This window comes from Sinocyclocheilus rhinocerous, unplaced genomic scaffold (assembly GCF_001515625.1).
Source record: "Sinocyclocheilus rhinocerous isolate Xijiao unplaced genomic scaffold, SAMN03320098_v1.1 scaffold1390, whole genome shotgun sequence".
NCBI lineage: Eukaryota > Metazoa > Chordata > Actinopteri > Cypriniformes > Cyprinidae > Sinocyclocheilus > Sinocyclocheilus rhinocerous.
The window spans coordinates 24,401-38,876 of NW_015665627.1; the positions used below are offsets into that span (position 1 = coordinate 24,401).

The following is a 14,476-nucleotide window of genomic DNA, read 5'->3' on the forward strand; positions in this document are numbered from 1 at the left end:
AGAGCGCCCATAATGTAATACAGGCGCGTTCTAGGTTTGACGCGACGCAATGAAGATGTGGCGCTTGTTATTCGTAATGTTTAAAAAATATTGTAATATTTATTTATTAGTCATTGGTCCTTAAAGACAAATACTTCGTAAAATAAATAGATTAAGAAGATTTTAACCACATATAAGTAGGTAACTATATATATTATGTACCTCACGGGTTTTCAAACTGGGGTCAGGGGACCACCAGGCATCCGGAGATCGTGGGATTTTTAAAAAAAAAAAAAAAAAAACAAAAATTCCTAGTGCCTGAAGTAAAACACTGTGAGTGTGGACATTTCCGTTCACTGAAAACTTCAGTGAATTTGGGTTTAAACTCCTTAAAGATACTTCGTAAAATAAATAGATTAAGAAGATTTTAACCACATATAAGTAGGTAACTATATATATTATGTACCTCGCGGGTTTTCAAACTGGGGTCAGGGGACCACCAGGCATCCGGAGATCGTGGGATTTTTTTTTTTTTTTAATAAATAAACAATAATTCAAACAGTACAGTACTATAGGGAGTAAAAAACAGTCTTACGTAGTAGAAGATAAATATTTTACAAATAATATTATACACATCTCTAATATAATTTTTTTTCACAGTATAAATGTAATCTTTATACATTCAAGAAATATATAGTTGATTGTAAATTTAAGGATGGGAGTCTCTCGTAGAAGAATGATCATATTTGGGGGTCTGACTGCGACATCTAAAAGAATGAAAACCCCTGCTATATTTAACTATATATTATATATTGTGTACCAATATAGTGTGTACAATACAATATAAAAAGGTTGAGGGGAAAAAAGCAAACGTGCTTTTGTACTCAATTTTCTTGAAGTCTAATACAGAAGAAAAGAAGGAGAGAATTATTTGACTTTTATTTTATAACCCACTGTGACCAATCAGCATTCATTTTCTCAAGAACGAAAAAAAGAGCATGAAAATAATGGCATTATAATCAAGAGGATGTGTTTGTGGGGCGTTACAAGCAGCTCAAAACCCATTATTTCTTTCACAGAGCTGCAAATACACCCAGACAGTATTCTTTACATTTACTGCACTGGCTAGCATTCATACAACAGTAAAATTTCATCTGATGAGCATGAGCGTGTTGAGTCAGACAAAGCTAGTCATTTACTGCTTGGCATCTTGAAAGCAGTTGCTATAGTCTGCTGATCAGAGTGACTGACGTCACTGCTTTGACATGGGCATGGCTCTGTTTCAAAGGAGAAAACAAAAATACAACCCTACAAAAAAGGGCACTCAAATATACAGGAAAAATGCTCAAGAGGTTGGAGGTCTGATTACTGATCCATTACTCAATAACTCATCCAAAACACTTAAGATAATGCACATTGGAGATTCTTTGCACGTTTATAAATGAACATTCTGTTTAAAACGTTTATAAACTTGACCTGTGGTGCACTCAGAACCAGACACATTTGATCGTGGTGGTGAGGATGACAAGATCTGCCAAGATTTGAAGAATAGGCATAGACAAGTCACTCTGGCTCACAGTAAGCATAGCTACATGAACAATAACCGGTCAGGTTTCAAGCTTGCCTGAATAATAACAATTATTATGAATGGTTAATAATCTCTGCTAAAAAAAATCATGTGAAGTAAAAGATATTCCATTAATAGAGCTGATTACAGGACAGAAAATTCACAAGCAGCTCTCATTACAGTTCAGTGTAACATTACACAGAGCAGAAATTAATCATCAACAGTTGCCTGAACACATATTTGGATGATTTTATGAATTAAACTCTGGTCTCCCGCTAACAAGCATGCTCCTAGCATCTTTTGTAGGCTAACATTTTTTTTAAATTATCCATTCTGTAATACACACAGACCCAACTTGAAATTTTTAAGCATTACAGTTGCTAAATGTAATACCTTTTATCTGCCCTGCAATGTATTATATAGCTTTGAACAGTATTGACATGACTTGTCTATGCAACACAGTTTTAAAATGTATTTTATGTACTGCGTATACTTCAGTTCATAATTACATGAGTATTTAAACCTTTCATACACATACCAATCCTACTGTTTGAAGAATAACCCCTTCCCCTCCCAAATATGTATATTTGTAGCCAATCACGCTCATTTCTGCAGCTCCTTCATTCTGTTGAGGGCGGAGCCAGCCTGGAACCATTCGCTCTGGGTTTCGTTGAAGGTGTGGTTCAGCTCAATGGTTTCTGAGCTTCCATCACTGTGCTTGATGACGGCCTTGAGGGGCTAACAGAACAATAAATTACAATTATTATGGAAATTACTGAGAATATTAGGAAAGGTTGTTACAAAGCAAACAATTACAGCAGGGTTTCCCAAACTGGGTTCTTAGGGGAACTACAGGGGTAAGGTAAGTTGATTAAAGCTAATTAAAATCACAACTTTAAAAAGTTAAAAATAAAGAACACTTACCAAAAAAAAAAAAAAACCTTGCATTTCATGTGGCCATTGACCATTATACTTGGAATCAATCATGACCATGAACATGTCAAACAAACACATTTCTAAGGCCTCTAATATATCAACATGATCAAAACTTATGTTAATACATTGTCAATCAGAGGGCATGGATAGTTTATACTTTTGTAAGAAAAATACTGTTATAAAGATCTAATTGATTTGCATTACAGGCTACAAAATTTCATCTTTTTGACCATATAAATATCAACAACTGCACCAAACTGAATATTTTTGCTCAGTTTGGGCCTCTGAATAATGAGGTGTTTTTCCCTCCCCGAGTATGAGCTCCTTATTCTATTATATCATGCTTAATAAGCCACAAAAGTCTACTGTATTCATTTACATCTCTCTCTCTCTCTCTATATATATATATATATATCCATCCTAGGCGATACACTGGTAGACACGATTAACCAGTAGAAATTTGTCAAAAGGTGGAGATTTTGGACTATCGTCTCTATCGCGGTTATACGCTCACACAGTAATTTAGGTCTTAAGTGAAAGCAAACACTGGAGAAAGTAAACGTGTAACAGTATATTGGATCCGGGCAGCTCTTAAAGTGACAGCAGTCTAATATTCCTGCTGTCTGTCATTCATGTTAATCAAACAACAAAAGAGAGAAAATCTCTCACTGCTCTTAACTAAATCACTTTTGTAACTTTAATAAGAAGAAATATATATTTAATTTACACAGTGAAGAATATGCAGTGTTTTTATACATTTGATTACTTTATACAATGTATGTAGCATTTATTATTTATTTGTCCTACTGTAGTTTTTTGTCGTATTGCTTGTAATTGGTTTAATATTCTTATTTAATCGCTGACTGTTTACTTGTCTTTTTTTACTTGAAATTTTTTATTTTTTATTTAGGCTAGTATTTGTTTTTTGTGATATTGACACTGGTGACAAAAATTACGAAATCTTTATGGTATCAAAAATGTTGATATCATAAAGACCTTATTCAACGCAAAAACAACTATATCATGATACATTGTGACCCTGGTCATAAGGGTAAATTTTTCAAAATTGAGATTTATACATCACATGAAAGCTGAATAAATAAGCTTTCCATTGGTGTATGGTTTGTTAGGATAGGATAATATTTGGCCGAAATACAATCTGGAAACTGAGGGTGCAAAAAAAATCTAAATATTGAGAAAATCGCATTTAAAGTTGTCCAAATGAATTCTTAGCTATGAGTACTACTAACCAAAAATTAAGTTTTAATATATTTACAGTAGGAAAGTTACAAAATATCTTCATGGAACATGATCTTTACTTAATATCCTAATGATTTTTGGCATAAAAGAAAAATCTATAATTTTGACCCATACAATGTATTTTTGGCTATTGCTACAAATATACCCCAGCGACTTAAGACTGGTTTTGTGCTCCAGGGTCACATATATATTACTCAAACTACACTAGACTACTAAACTAGAATCACGATTTTTTTATTTTTTATATTAGTTTTATATTACATCCCTACTGTGTTATTCCTATGTATGTCTGCACTATCATGTATATCTGCACTATGTTTGTACTTTCTTCTACACTGGAAGCTCCTGTCGTCAAGTCAGATTTCTTGTGTGTGTAAACATACTTGGTAATAAAGCTCTTCTGATTCTGATTTAACAATAGCTCTTACCTTTCCAGGGGCAAAGCTCTTAAGCCCTACAATGGAGATTTTATCATCTGGGCGGATTTTGTCATAATCAGCGGGGTTGGAGAAGGTGAGGGGCAGCAGGCCCTGTTTCTTCAAATTAGTTTCTGTTGACAGACAAGACAGATGAATTAAAATCATCTGCTTAATGATGCTTAGCTTTAGGGGGGGGATATTTCACACTCACCATGGATTCTAGCAAAGCTCTTCACAATAATGGCCCTCCCTCCTAAATGTCTGGGCTCCAGAGCAGCGTGCTCTCTGCTGGAACCCTCACCATAGTTCTCATCTCCCCCAACTACCCATGAAACATTGTGCTTCTGCAAGTGGGATATTAAAGGAAACCGGTATGAATACAAATGCTTTCAGTAGGCAGAAAACATAATGATACAGTGCACAAAAATAAAGAACAGAAAGAGCTAGCTCTTACTTTGTAATAGCGGGCAACATCAGGGACACCACCAAACTCTCCAGTCAGATGGTTGCGAATTTTATTGACAGCATCGTTCTCAGTATTAACTGCACCAATGAGCAGGTTATTGGAAATATTATCAAGGTGGCCACGGAACTTCAGCCAAGGTCCGGCAGCGCTGATGTGGTCGGTGGTGCACTTTCCTTTCACCTGACATTAGAGTTACATTATTCAGAGGTATACTAAAAACCAAAATTTAAACATCCATGACTAAAACTTACCTTGATGAGCACTTGGAGGTCCTCAAGGTCGTTTCCATTCCATCTGTCAAAAGGCTCAAGCAGCTGCAGACGGTTGCTCTGAGGGTTGACATCTACTCTCAGGCCAGACCCATCAGCTGGTGGGTGCTGGTAGGTGTCCTGACCTGGGTCAAAATCACAGGCAGGAAGCTCATCTCCTGTGGGCGGCACCAGTTTAAACTTTTCTCCGTTGGGGGCTGTGAGGAAGTCAGTCTCAGGGTTGAACTTCAGTGTGCCTGCGATGGCAAGGGCTGTGACAATCTACAAGACAACAAATGATATTAAGGAGGAGAGAATAAATACATTTGCAAGAGAGCAAAAAGGGATTTAGCAAAACATTCAAAGAGTGTGGCACATTTAAAAACAGATCAACTGCAAGTACCTCTGGGGAAGTGACAAAAGCATGAGTGGCAGGGTTAGCGTCGTTTCTGGCTGTAAAATTTCTGTTGAATGATGTAACAATTGTGTTCTTTTCTCCCTTCTTAACATCACGTCTGCAAGAAAGATTTGATTGGTTTATGATATGGCTTTATTACATAGTCTTATTACACAGTTCTTTGAACTACTTGATTCTGATTGGTCAATCATGGAATTGAGGTCAAATAGTTTTGTATAAATGTATGACTGTTGTCCCAGGCCTCTAATTTTATTAGTTTTACATCTCTTGTGTGACTGAGCACCATCTCTCTCTTCACATAATACAATTTTATACCCATTTATTTTAGCAAGTACCCCTGTATTGACTGGAAAAATGTAGTCAGTTGCACATTTCAGTACATTTCTGACTGCACGTTTCCTTACAAATTACATTGTTAAGCATTTCATATTTACAAAAAAAAAAACTTGGGGTATGTAAGTCTTTTTTTTTTGTTGCTTTTTTAAAAAGAAATTAATAGTTTTGATCAATTTTATGTATTCTTGATTAATAAAAGTGACACTACAGATATTTATAATGTACAAAAAATCTTTCAAATAAATGCTGTTCTTTTGAACTTTATAAGCACAGAATCAAAAGCATCAAAGAATCTTGAAAAAAATGAATGCATCACAGTTTCTACAATGACCAATACTTTACCTGTCCCACTGACCGATGCAGGGTCCACAGGCGTTAGCCAGGACAACTCCACCGACATCCCTCAACAGTTTTGCCTGCAGGTAAAGAAACACATTCAATTGTTCAATGCAGAACAATCAAGTAATTGGGATCTACACACTGTCAATGAAACTATCCTGAATAATAAAATCCCAGGGCTCTCCAACTCAGACTTACATAGCCATCTCGCTCAATTGTGGCACGAATCTGCTCAGACCCAGGGGTGACTGTGAACTGGGCTTTGCATTTGAGTCCTTTGTCAAGTGCTTGTTTGGCTAAGGAGGCAGCTCTGCCCATGTCCTCATAACTGGAGTTGGTACAGCTTCCAATCAGACCTGTAATGTTCAGGTAAAGGGAGTGTATTAATGAAAGGGAGACATTTTAGTGAATAATGACCATAAAAAGTCTAGAAATGACCATTAAAATGAAGTGGATGCTAAATCACTGACCAACTTTAACGTCCAGGGGCCAGCCATTCTTCTCAGCAACAGAGCCGATGTCTGAAACAGGGTGGGCCAGGTCAGGAGTAAATGGGCCATTGATGTGAGGCTTCAGCTGTAAGGGAGTATTATAAAACATGCTGGAGTGTATTAATCATTGACACTTTATTGTAACTGTAAGATACATTCAGCTAACTTACCCTAATTGACCTGCTCTTACCTCACTTAGATTAATCTCAATTATCTGGTCATAATGACAACCCGAGTCAGGTACCAGCAGATCTTGGTTCTCATTTGCTTGAGCAGCAATTTCTGTGAGGGATAAATGGAAAGAGAGGCCAAACTTTTTTTTTAGCAATGAGCTAAATTATCTATTAATAGGAGTCTTTCTCTGCTGCTTACCTCCACGACCCGTCTTCTCCAAGTATGTCCTCATTCGGTGGTTGTAAGGGAATACAGAAGTTGTAGCTCCAATTTCAGCACCCATATTACAGATGGTGGCCATTCCTTATTAGAAAACCCAAAAACATTTTAATTTTTTATAATGATTGACATAACACATCCATGTTGCCTTGCCCACACACAATTTTAGCCCTGATTTTCCACTTGCTGACTCAAAATTGAAGCCAAACTGGTGAGTTTTTCACATAAGTGATGATCGCTATGTTTGCATTATCTAAGACATGTGATCTGAAAGAAGTGGCAATGCCCGAGAGATATTTAGCAGGTTAAATATCTAAACCTGTCAACTATCCAAGTCCTGTACAGTGAAATGTGTTTTGACTGGAACTGCCATCGCTGACAACAGTTGTGAAGTGTTAAAAGAACAGCAATTCATGAATTTCAGTCATGTAGTGTACAGGGCAGCACATTAGGGAAACTATAAACACTCATATTGGACTTTGTACATGTGAGTTTCACAGATTTACAAGTGATTTCAATCCCATCTGTATTCAACATGGCTGTTTCTCCTCACTCAACCTCTGTAAAAATTACGAAGCAAATTATGTACTGTTTGTCAGCTAACTACCATCCTCTAAGAAATATAATTCCATCTGGACAATAACGTCTGAACACTTCCCATTCATTAAGACCTTCTTTGAATACCGTAACTAAAGCTAAATTTCTCATTGCATGCCCTGTTGCACTATAATTATGCATTTAGACCTTTCATTATGGATGTAAACTTTCAGTTTAAAGTCACAAGTACTGCTAGCATTTAATCTAACCAAAATAAAGGAGGAAAGTTCAATCCCAAAATAGCTCAAAATGGTCACTGTAGTAGCAGCTACAGATATGAACCTTAACTAACCAGTGGTGGACAGTAACGGAGTAGTTTTACTTCGTTACTGTACTTAAGTACATTTTCAAGTATCTGTACTTTACTGGAGTAGTTTTTTTGTGAGTAACTTTTACTTTACTACATTCCAAAGCATAAGATTGTACTTTTTACTTCACTACACTTCGTCCACCACTGTAACTAACTTAATCACATAATTTGTTTACTTCAATGGGTTTCATGATGTTGATATGAATGATGATGTATTAAATGACATGATGATATACTCAAACATCCTTTTAGAAAATTAACCCAGTCCAAATATTGCTTAAGCAAGTTTTCACCTGTGCAGGAGATAGAGTCCACACCAGGGCCGTGGTACTCCACAATGGCACCAGTGCCACCCTTCACTGTCAAAATACCAGCCACTTTAAGGATGACATCCTTTGGTGAGGTCCAGCCAGATAATGTGCCTGTCAATTTCACACCGATGACCTGGAAAAAGCAGATATAACCTATAAACACTTCCATTTTCCTAATTTTAGATAGCAAATGTTAAGTTTAAATGAATACAAACATATCCATAACAAATAAAGTGGCAATAGCAGCTCACGTTTGGACACTTCAGCTCCCAGGGGATTCCTGCCATGACATCAACAGCATCAGCTCCACCAACTCCAATGCAGATGCAGCCCAGACCACCACCATTAGGGGTGTGAGAGTCTGTACCAATCAACATCACTCCAGGGTACGCGTAGTTCTCCAAGATAATCTAAAAAAAAAAAAAAAAAAAAAAAAAAAAAAAAAAAAAAGAGAGAGAGAGTAAAAAAAATCTATATTGTTTTACTAACAAATACACACTGCATACTGTGATTTTAAAAAAAAAAAGAAAAAAATCGAAAAATCGATTTTATTTCCCAATGTAATAAGAGTGCCATCATGAATGAAAATACATATAATTTAAAATTGTTTTTAATGATTTAAATTATATATAAAATAATGTAAAGAAAAATTACTATTGCAATAATTCTACTAATAATATAATTAATATAACAATGTAATATAATATAATATAAAATAACAATGTAATATAATATAACAATGTTAACATTATGCAAACTAATATAATATAATATAATATAATATAATATAAAATAAAACCCATACTGGATGACAAAGTCAAAAGGTTTTTTCTACAGTACCTGATGGATGATCCCAGAGCCTGGTTTCCAAAAGCCAACACCATATTTAGCCCCAGCACTGGCGAGAAAGTTGTAAACCTCTTGATTAATTTCCTGGTTCACAGCGGGGAAAAGGAATGAAATAATGCATCAGTGAAGAATAAAAGTAAGCCTAATCTTAGTCTTGAGACATATCCAGAACAATCATATGCACATGGTAGCCTTTCAACAACATCACTATATAGCATTATTCACCTTTGCCCTCTGTAGATCTTGGGCTCCTCCGGTCTGGGCCTCGATAAGATGGTCACAGTGGATACTTTCGTTCATACAGTACAAACGTCATCTTCAAACTAAATTTTGAGCCTAATCTTAGTCTTGAGACATATCCAGAACAATCATATGCACATGGTAGCCTTTCAACAACATCACTATATAGAATTATTCACCTTTGCCCTCTGTAGATCTTGGGCTCCTCCGGTCTGGGCCTCGATAAGATGGTCACAGTGGATAGTGGATGGCACTGCCACTTTTGGAAGTCCACTGCTGATGAACTGCAGCATGGCCATTTGTGCTGTTGCATCTTGCATAGCAACTCGATCGGGTCTCAGACGCAAGTATGTGCGTCCTCGAACGATTTCCTGTCCAGCCGGGTTATCCAGATGGCCATAGACGATTTTTTCTGACAGAGTGAGTGGCCGGTTGAGTCTGGAGGATGCGATTTCACATGTAAATACTTGGAAAAACTCACAAGACTTATATTTTTAAAAACTAACAAAGTGCAGCAAAAAAGTTAAAAGTATATTTTTTCTGTAAGAATAAAAAATAGCAACTGAGTCACCCTTACAAAAGATAAGGAGGGCAGAAACAAATAAAATTAAGTGTAAAATACTGTAATGCTATCTGACCTTTTGCGCACAATGTCAATATTTGAGCGAAGCTTGTCATAGTTGATGGAAGAGTTTGGCTCAAAGCGGCTCATAGCCACCTTGGCCTTTGCATTGAGAGACGCCGCCACATGAAAGCGTCGGGCACCCTGACCCAAAACAAGCTGAAATAAACAAATAGAGAATCAATACACAAAAAACTGGAGCACAAACTGAGAAATCATATAGTAAACAACTAGATTATAAACAGGGTTCCAACACCTTTGACCCATAATTTCCCATTATTTTTTCAGTTTTTTTTTTTAATAGACACTGCTCTCTTAACGAGGAAATTATATTGGATTAAATTATTTTGAGCACAGCATAAATATAATAATCTATATTTTCTAGAGAGACGTTTATGACTTCAGGGCATTTTTTCCCATGCCTTCTTCAGGTCTGGAAATGAGTTGTAAAATTCCCTAATATTTTAAGGTTTCACATGACAGTGAGAACACTATATTATTAGCGTTCTTTAAATTGTTGTTATACACAGCAATTAAACGTACATGTAGTCAATCTTGTCTACAATATATTGCCATACCTGTGGTGTCTCATGATAAAAACATGACAGTATCAAGGTTATCGGAAGTATTTTTTTTCAACCCCATTTGTTGTGGACACGAAAATGCTGCTGCAATTATTCATACTGCCTACATACACTACCGGTCAAAAGTTTGGGATCAGAACGATTTTTAATGTTTTTTACAGGAGTTTCTTATGCTCATCAAGGCTGCATTTATTTGATCAAAAATACAGGAAAAATTTAATATTGTGAAATATTATTATGATGTAAAATACCGTTTTTCTATTTTAAAATACATTAAAATCTAATTTATTTCTGTGATGCAAAGCTGAATTTTCAGCACCAGTCTTCAGTGTCACATGATCCTTCAGAAATCATTCTAATATGCTGATTTATTATCAGTGCTGGAAACTGTTGTGCTGCTTAATATTTTTTTGGAACCTGTGATACTTTTTTCAGGATTCTTTTATAAATATAATAGCAAAAAATTATATTGTTAGAAAAGATTTATATTTTGAATAAATGCTGTTCTTTTTAACTTTTTATTCATCACAGAATCCTGAAAAAAGTATCGCAGTTTCCCAAAAAATATTTGCCAGCACAACTGTTGCCAACATCGTTAATTCTAATAATCAGCATATTTGAATGATTTCTGAAGGATCATGTGACACTTTATACTGGAGTAATGGCTGATGGAAATTCAGCTTTGCATCACAGAAATTAATTAGATTTTAATGTATATTAAAATAGAAACCATTATTTTGGTAACATTTTGCAAGATTACTGTTTTTTTTCTGTATTTTTGATCAAATAAATGCAGCCTTGATGAGCATAAGGGACTTATTTAAAAAAACATTACAAATCTTACTGATCCCAAACTTTTGAACGGGCATCACAGAAATTAATTAGATTTTAATGTATATTAAAATAGAAACCATTATTTTGGTAACATTTTGCAAGATTACTGTTTTTTTTCTGTATTTTTGATCAAATAAATGCAGCCTTGATGAGCATAAGGGACTTCTTTAATAAACATTACAAGTCTTACTGATCCCAAACTTTTGACCGGTAATGTAGCCTATGTTTTGTAGGCTCATATTAAAAACAACAGGTGTAATTCATATTGTGAAATCACAGCTGCTCACTTGCTCAGTATAAGCAAACCTCAGGTGTGAAGCTACGATAATTCTGAAATACGTATAAATATGCGATAACGTTACAGATAAAATATTAACATTTGGTTTTGTAGATATATCGTTGTCGTGTTAGTAACGCTGTCGTTTAAACGTTACATCGGCAGCACCGTTATCCTCACTGCGCCGTTAACCTTGTGTTCACCTTGCGACTAAAACCTAATAGCCAATCCATGAAAAATCCACAATAGCTGAATCGATAATACAGTTATAAGTATTTCTGCTTTCGTGCTTCGGCTGTCCTGTATCAAACAGCTGGAAATAAAGATTACACGCCATCCTCGCGTCTGCTATGACATCCTTGGCCGCAATGACCTGTGAACACTTCGCGAGCAGATTCCAGCACGGAAACGGTCAGTTCACTCAATCTGTGCACCTCAAACTCTCAAGCACAGCTCTGAATGGCATTCATACACGAATTAGCAAATGCAAACCATGCGTGGTGACAATATAAAATGTAGATTTTCATGTACCTGAAGCCGGGCAACGGTTAAGCAGTAGGTTGCCATTTTGTTCACTGACAAAGATGTGACGCTAGAAGATGACGCGCGGGTATAAGAGCTCATTGTCTTGGAAGGATGTTGAAATGGTTGGATCTAATTGTGTCTAGTTTTAAAAGACCAGCAATTTAAGATGCTCACATTTTTCCCTCATTATTTTTTTTAACACAAAACATGTCAACACACAGGGTGAAAAACATTACTGGTCAATTCTAGTAATAATTTTGTCCAGGTGTTCATGTCTTGCTTTTAGGACCTTGTCTAAAATGACACAAACATTCAATTTCTATTTATGTGCCAACTTGTTATGAAAATGAAAAATACTACTGCATTAATTAATCTTAGTTCATTAAAATGTTAAGTTCAACATTTACTGATACATTTTGTATTTATTAATATTATTTAATGGACCATCAACTAACATTGAGTTGTATTTTTATTAAATAACATTAACAAAGATTAATAAATACCGTAACAAATGCATTGCTCAGTGCAATGTTAGCTAATGGAACCTTAATGTAAAATGTTGCCATACTGAACAATAGAAGTATTCTTCCTATTTTTGATTAGTTTAAGAGACTGTATTAAAGAGACTCGTTACAAAAAGCCTAATATAGAAAGTGTTTTATAGGCCTATATGTTAATTTTTTATTTGCAAAGTCAACATTATACCTAGATTATTTTTCACAGACAAAAATGTGCACTCTGTTTCTAGAGAGTTTATACAATTGCATACGATAAAAAGGTTTCCATACGTTTTCCAGTTTATATCATTTTATTGGCCTTGTTTGGATAAGTTTTCGCCATGAAACACGTGTCTGATGTCTTTAGTAGTACACCTTTGCCTTTCATGTTTTTCTTTTTTTTTATCGCCTGCCCTAAAAATGTAATGTGAGGCACATTTGTCATATATGGTCATGTTGTACTGTGTCCAGTAGGTGGCACTAAGATGCTGAGGAGCCTTCAATCCAAAACATCAGAAAAAGGAAGTTCGGAGGTCATCGTTGGGGCCGTAAAGAACAACAAAAATATAAAATGCACATATATGTAAAAATAAATAAAATATACATATATATTTTTTTTTAAAACTAAAGAAAATACAAAGTACTGTGTAAAATGTGGGTAGTTTCATAAATCTGAAACGCTTTAGAGTTTCTATTGTTTTTATAAACTTGTTTTATGTTGTCTTGTTTGAAAGTGTTTCAAAGTATACTGTGAGATCAGTAGGCGATTACAAATTATTAGGGTTTCTTCTGAGTTATTCGAGTCTTGTGAATAAAAAAAAAACGAATTAAATAATCAAAAGAACATAGTTTTGTTTTTCAGGGGAAAAAATGTGGGTTTTGAAAATAAAGAAAAATGTCTACATTTAGAGTTTTGTTAATTTTTTAGTCATGACCATTATAAAAATCAATCCAAAATTAAATAGAAAATTTAATTTTTCAATATCTTCTTATATGTTGCAAAAAGTACATGTATCACAAACAGTATGAATTCTACTAATGGTTGCATTTAGACCTATGGGATAACATCTATTAAAATGACGTTGTCTTTGACTGCTCACTTTGCTAAGTGCGTTACAAACGTCTTCTTTATGACAAGCATGACTTCTTTATGACTGTTTGCTTGGAAATTGCCCAGTGTCTTGCTAACTGGCTGCGTTCGTTCTTTCATAATGGCAAAACATCACCCAGATTTGATTTTTTTGCAGGAAACAGGCTGGAGTTGGTAAGATTTTCTATATATTAGGTATTAAACTCTAAATCTAGATCTAAGTTTAATACCTATTTGATACATTTGTTTAACAAACACATTTATAGTCATCATTAGTACAGTTAATGGCTTAAACAGATATTTATTCAGAGAAACTCCTGGTTAAGTGTTGTAGCAACAGATGGAAACACACTTAGTCGTTTGTTTACAGTGTCAGCTGTAGTTGTAGGGCAGTGTTGTCCTCATCTATTTTTTACCTTCTGCTGTTTTGTTTTTAGGGTCCAAGTGCTGAAGGTGCTGTAGCCGCTATTGTGTTGGTTTTCTTATTATTCTTCCTCTCCAATGGGAGTCTATGGTAGTCCTATGAACCGTACATAGTAAAATTATGAAATATGGTACACTGATACAGGTGGTCCAGATTAGTAACCTGACCAATGTTGGGGTCCCTACTACATACTCCACAGCGCCACCATCAGTACAAAAATTAACTTTTTAAATGGTTATAACTTTTGGAAAAGAACAGTAGTTCACCAGTTCACCAGATTACTCTCCTCATGGTGATCACAATCCATATTTTACATTAAGACTTTACCCACTGAATAATCAGCATTTTGAAAAGTACAGTATTCTGTTTTTTGCTACTCCTCCTTCAAATTTGTCCAGTTATTACCAAAATTGGAACAGATGATCACTGGCCAGAGCACAGAAATGACTGAACAGAATTTTGAT

General features: G+C 35.3%; 1 protein-coding gene across 1 annotated transcript; it reads right to left on the reverse strand.

The window, feature by feature from the left end:
• Positions 1-905: 905 nt before the first annotated feature.
• LOC107731401 (aconitate hydratase, mitochondrial-like) lies at positions 906-12,099 on the reverse strand. Its single transcript, XM_016542462.1, has 17 exons — positions 12,008-12,099; positions 9,798-9,940; positions 9,339-9,597; positions 8,911-9,003; positions 8,322-8,480; positions 8,053-8,203; positions 6,832-6,936; positions 6,650-6,741; positions 6,439-6,544; positions 6,167-6,324; positions 5,972-6,045; positions 5,279-5,390; positions 4,879-5,157; positions 4,616-4,807; positions 4,373-4,505; positions 4,171-4,292; positions 906-2,284 (listed from the first exon to the last, which is right to left on the reverse strand). Exons 1-17 carry the CDS (start codon positions 12,041-12,043, stop codon positions 2,150-2,152), a joined length of 2,349 nt encoding a protein of 782 aa, XP_016397948.1. The 5' UTR covers positions 12,044-12,099; the 3' UTR covers positions 906-2,149.
• Between the last annotated feature and the right edge of the window lie 2,377 nt (positions 12,100-14,476).